This window comes from Elephantulus edwardii, unplaced genomic scaffold (genome assembly GCF_000299155.1).
Source record: "Elephantulus edwardii isolate Elephantulus edwardi_28Jun2011 unplaced genomic scaffold, EleEdw1.0 scaffold00266, whole genome shotgun sequence".
NCBI lineage: Eukaryota > Metazoa > Chordata > Mammalia > Macroscelidea > Macroscelididae > Elephantulus > Elephantulus edwardii.
Genome location: NW_006400016.1, coordinates 2,988,237 through 2,994,236, shown reverse-complemented (window position 1 = coordinate 2,994,236; position 6,000 = coordinate 2,988,237). Strand labels below are relative to the sequence as shown.

The 6,000-nt window shown below is 44.2% G+C and overlaps 1 protein-coding gene across 1 annotated transcript in view; it reads right to left on the bottom strand.

Annotated features, from left to right (window-relative positions):
• Nucleotides 1-803: 803 nt before the first annotated feature.
• The window catches only part of CATSPERG (catsper channel auxiliary subunit gamma), a 53,753-nt gene continuing 48,556 nt past the window's right edge, over nt 804-6,000 (bottom strand). Inside the window, exons 27-29 of the mRNA XM_006899737.1 lie at nt 1,423-1,515; nt 1,223-1,322; nt 804-1,043 (exon numbers count right to left, since the gene is read on the bottom strand). Of these exons, the coding sequence (XP_006899799.1) occupies nt 804-1,043; nt 1,223-1,322; nt 1,423-1,515 (433 nt within the window). The remainder of the gene's footprint in view (nt 1,044-1,222; nt 1,323-1,422; nt 1,516-6,000) is intronic.

Genomic DNA, 6,000 nt, shown 5'->3' with positions numbered 1-6,000 from the left:
CTGAAACCTGCAGATATGTACAAAGCTGCTGAATGTCCATCTCTACACTGGCATTTTGAGTGAAATTTTGGCTACTTGAAACTACACCAAGGATACAGACTTCTCCTGGGTCCCCTCCTTTAGCTACTAGATGTTGTTGTTGTTAGGTGCCATCAAGTCAACTTTGACTCAGAAGCACCTTGTGACAGGTGTTAGCTCTCACTAACGAGGCATTGAGAGCTCTGTTTTCTTAGTGAACATGAAGGCACACGGTGTGAATCCTGACTGCTCCTCAGAAGAAAGATGGGAAATCCCTTACAGTGAGTTTACAGCCTCTGAAAACCTGCTAGAGAGGGTCAGTGCTGACTCGACAGCATGCACTAACAACAGACATATTAATATGCTGTTCAGCACTGGAGCCACCGAACAATCAGAATAGACTCAGAATAGGTTCCAGCAACGGGCCTGAGGCCTGGAAGATGCCGCTGGAAAGACTTGAGACATCTTGGGGAGGAACACAGACGACCTAAGAGAATCTGATGTTTTCATGACCAGGGTAATTGTCCTGGGGCAAACCACATACGCATGAATCTTGGAAAGAATTCACAGCTGATTCTGAAATGAAGTTTTATTTGGGGCTGAAAGAGCTGAAATGAAAAATCAAATGAAAATGTCAACAAAGTGGAGAAAGCAGCCTGTGATGCGGTGACAGGCTGCATTCTCTCCCAAAGCTGGCCCCGAAGGTGGCAAGATCTGTGCACGGGGGACGAGAATGAGTGGGGCCTGAGGGTGGGAAGAGGCTCTGGAGATGCCTTTTGCAAAGTTTACTGAGAGTCAGCCCTGTCTCTGTCATAGACCCAGTTGCTGAGCCTGGAGGGCATCGTGGAGATGTTGGACTGCAGGCTGAAGGCTCTGGAGGAGGACACGTAGGTGTAGTAGGAGTCTGTGGTAATCATGCTGTTGATCTTCCAGCGGAGGATGTAGCAGCCCTTCACAACGAAGGGCCACAGGAAGCAGAAGATGAGGTAGACAACCACCAGCCCCCCAAACATGCTGGCTGACACCTGCGGGCAGAATGTGGGGGCTGTGAGTGGGCTGCCCCAGGGTCGCCTTGCCCAGCTGGCTCAGCAGCCCCGTGAAGCCAGGCAGCACCACCCCCACCCGAGAAGCCAGGCAAGCCCCCCCTCCCGCTCTGCTCTGGGAAGCCAGGCAGCACCCCCCCCTCGGGAAGCCAGGCACTCACTATAAGGAAGAACAAGGAGCGCTCGGTGCTGAGCGGGATCCCGTGGATGTGCAGCAGGAAGATGAGCTGGTAGTTGCAGTAGGTGTTTTCATCCACACCTCTGGAGGTCGTGGGGATCAGTTTCCAGTGTGGAGAGAAACAGCAGTGAACCCCACAAGAAACCACCCTACACCCACCGAGAGACCAACTGGCTGGCTCACCTATTGCTCACTAACACCTTGAAGAAGAATTCGGGGGAGAAGATGCTCTGAGGCATGATGTCATGGCAAGGCGAGTTCTCCAGACACAGCCACCTGGGGGCAGGTACTGTGTTACGGATCCATGCCAAGCCTGCCAAATCTGCGCCAAGTCTCAATTCCTCCCTGCACCCTCAGACTCAGCATGTGCTGAGTGGCATCCTCCCCCGTCACTCCACCCTTGTGTATTCACTCCTTCATTGACGCCACCAGCATGTCTCCTACGCTTTTCCATTTTTGTTTCCTCTTGCCTTGCACACCTTCCTCTAGCAACTCGTTTGTTCCTGTCTATCCATCCAGGAAGGATGAACTATGCACCTATCACACATCAGTTCCTCACATATCCCTGGCTGCCCTGATCCCTTCATCCAACAAAGATGACCTGAACAGTTAGAACAAGCGACTACAGTGCTCCTGAGGAACAAAAAATGGTAAGGCTTCATCACATGGATTCTGAACATGTTGTCAGGAGACACCCGTCCTCAGAAAAGTAGAGGGTCAGTGAAGAAGAGGAAGATGTTAACAGCAGCAATAGATTTAAGCACCTCAGAGACTGCAGGGTGACCCGGGATCAGGTAGGATTTTGATACATTGCACCCGAGGGTAACTATGTATCAGACTCAACAACAAATCTCCAGGGTGCCAAGATCATAGCTTTGCTCATTCTGCCACCCCTCTTCTTTCCCTCATTCAAAGAGCAGGGGCTGAATATTGACTAGACACAAGTGGGCTAATTTGATCATTCACTTCCTCATGGCATCCTTTCATCGGATCAAAATGTTTACAGAGTGTTTGTATACTAACTTAGGGAGCAAATGCCTTCAATGCAGCTTGACCTTATCACCATTGGCTCTTGATCATATGCTACTTTTGAAAATAGCTCAGTGTAACGGTTCAAATCCACCAGATGCTCTGCTGGAGAAGGAGGTGCAATCTCCTCCCGTACCTGTTAGATCCAATTTGATGGTACACACACAATAAAATAATAATAAAAAAACAATTAAAAGAAAATAGCTCAGTGTCAATGGCTTCTTTTTAGTGCAGTGACTCTGTGTTTTCCCCTCCATTTTTTGATGCTTCCAGGATCATTCAAGAATTTTCCCATAGCGTCTCACCGTATCACAACTTGAAGCTTGAATTTGTCAGTTCTTTCAACTTGAGAAATGCCAAAAGAGTTCTTCCCTTTTCATTCTCCAACTCCAGCTCTTTGCACATTCTTTGTATTTTGTCCTCTCCAGATGCCCTTTGAAATCTTCTGTTCATCTCAAGTGTTTTGGTGCAGGAGAGGAGAGGGTTCAGGACTGTTGTTCACAGTGTGACTATGAATGGCATGTGACTTGACCACATCTAATAACATCAACTTAGGGAGGCTGGGTGGTGGATCAGCAGGTTGAATTTACCAGCTGCTGTGCCGAATAAAGACAGGGAGTCACCTCCTATAAAGACTGACAGCTTTGGAAACACCAGGAGTTAGAATTAAAGCAATGGCAGTGGGTTTGGTGGCACAGTAGTTAAAGTGCTCAACTACCACCCATAAAGTCTGCGTTCAAATCTGTTCCCTGTATGAAAGAAATGGAAATCTGTTTCCATAAAGGCATACAGCCTTAGAAAGTTCTCCTCTGTCCTGCAGTCACAGTTCAGTGGAGCACAGCAGACTGGTTTTGAGTTTATGCATTAATGTGTTCCTCCGTTATTTTAAAACTCATTTACTAATGTCAAAACAAAGAATCCAAGTCAGTTGCTAGCAATTGCAGCTCCTAGCTACTCTGTGTGGTACATTGTACACCTACTTCATATGATCTTTTTGGTTGTAATTGTTATGGATTTCCAGAGAATTCCAGAACATTTAATTGTGCTCTCCAAAACATGTGCAAAGACCAGGAAGTAGCCAATAGAACAGAACAGGAAACACTGCATGGTTTAAAAGCAGGAAGAGTGTCCGCCAGGGTTTTATCTTCTCTCCATACCTATTTAATCTGTATGTTGAGCAAATAAATTGAGAAATTCAACTATATCAAGAAGAATGTGGCATAAGGATTGAAGAAAGACTCGTCAACAATCTGTGAAATGCACAGGGTACAATGTTGTTTGCAGTAAGTGAAGAAAACATGTAACACTTACTGAAGAATATAAAAGACTATACAGCTTTCAAATGGATTACATTTCAACAACAACAAAACAAAAAAATCCTCAATATTGGACCAGTAAGCAACATTGTGATAGACGAGAAACAATCGAAATTGTCAATGATTTAATTTGACATGATCCACAATCAACAGCCAGGCAGTCCAGAAATTAAGACATCAAAACAATTATGAGATATCATCTCAACCCAGTCAGAATAGCAAAATTTAACAGAACAGCAAACAACAAATGTTAGCGAGGTTGTGGAGAAACCGGAACCCTTATTCACTGTTGGTGGGAGTGTAAAATGGTACAACTGCTATGGAAGGCAGTATGGTGCTTTCTCAAAAAGTTGCAAATAGAAATACCATTTGACTCAGCAATTCTACTACTGGCATTATACCCCAAAGAAACCAGAACTACCACCCAAGCAGGTACATGCACACCCATGTTTATTGTGGCTTTCTTTGTTCACTGTTAATAGCAAAGAGTTGGAAACAACCCAAGTGCTCATCAACAAACGAATGGATAGAGAAGCTCTGGTATATTCACACAATGGAATACTATGCTGCATTGAAAAACAAGGAACTCATGAAATATTATACAAAGTGGGTGACCCTGGAGGACATTATGCTGAGTGAAATATCTTGGTCACAAAAGGACAAATACTCCATAATCCCTCTGTTGTAAAATGAGACTGACATCAGGGTTGGTGGGAGACTGAGAAAGAGGGGATAAATGATGTATACTGCATTGAAACAGATGAGGGAGAGAACTGTTTAAAAGGAATATGTGATTAGGCATTATTGTCATGACAGGAGTCCAGAATGAAGGCTGCACAGTGGAGCGGACTTGGGGGGGGAGGGTAGGGATTGTATAATAATGAAAGAATTTTTCTTTTACTTTTCAAAGAGAAGAGCGAACTGGTGTGGGGAGGGGTGGTCAGGGAGAAAAGCGCAATAATGAATGAATGGAAATTCTAAGTTTCTGTAAACTTTCATTAAAATTAATTTTAAACAATAGCAAGGAGTTGGAAACAACCTAAGTGCCCATCAACAAACGAATGGCTAGAGAAGCTGTGGTATATTCGCACAATGGAATACTATGCTGCATTAAAAAACAAGGAACTCATGCAATATTATTCAAAATGGTTGACTCTGGAGAACATTATGCTGAGTGAAATATCTTGGTCACAAAAGGACAAATATTCCATGATGCCTCTGTTGTAGAATGGGACTGTCCTTGGGGTTGGTGGGAGACTGAGTAAGATGGGTTCAATAATGGATACTGCACTGAAACAGAGGAGGGAGAGAACCGTCTAAAAGAGAGATGTAACTGGGTATTTCTGTCATCACAGGAGACTAGGTGAGGGCTGCATGGTGGAGGGGACCTGGGGGAGTGTTTGTAAAACAATGAAAGAATCTTTTCTTTTACTTTTCCATAATTTTTGGACTCATGTACTTATAACTTGTTAGTCAAATTTGTGTCTTCTAGGTTGCAACACCCCCATGATACATCTTCAAGGATATGTACATGTACAGCCAAGCACAATCAATAAGAGTGCATCTGAATTCCAAAATCAATCTCCATAATAGTCTATGTGTTTCCTACTGCCAAAGGGGCCCTTTAGAGTAGTGAGAGAAGATCTTCACCCTGAAACCCACAGCGTCCCTTTTCAGCAGGAAGTAGCTAAGAGAATACGCCGTCCCCTTTTCCTTATGACTCAGGGTGAAGTCTCTCTCAGGGAGGAGTGATAGGGAATGGCAAAGGACACACTGACAAAGAAGATTAATCAGAACTGGCTTTGACAAGCACTGTGGCATTTGGACAAGAACAAACTGGGAGGAGGGTAGAGAGAATAGTGCAACAATGAATGAGTGGAAGCCCAAAATCTCTGTAAATGTTTATGAAAATTAATAAAATATAATTATAGAAAAAAAATTAATTTTAAAAAAGAAATTAAGACATGTTGCATCAGGCAAATCTGCTGTCAAAGACCTCTTTAAAGTAATGTTACAGAGAAGGACGTTAGCTTAAAGACTAAGCTGCTCCTGATCCAAGCTATGGCATTTTCCATTGCTTCATATGCATGTTGAGATGTAATCAATGATACTGAAGGCTGTATTCCTTGATCTTCTGAAGCAAGTGCATCAGATCCTTTTCACTTTCAGCAAGCAAGGCTGTATGCAGGATTATTGATGAGTTTTCCTCCAATCCTGATGCTACATTTCTTCTCAAATATATGGATTCCCCAACATAGTGACAGCCGGGCCACAGCTGAGATCAGAGTCTAGACAGGACTGAGCACCCTCTGCAAACAGATAATTCTGCCCAGCCCCCGGGAGGAGATACTGGATGTCCTCTGCAAACAGAGATTTCTGCCCAGCCTCCCACCAGAGGGGATGCCATGTCTGAACT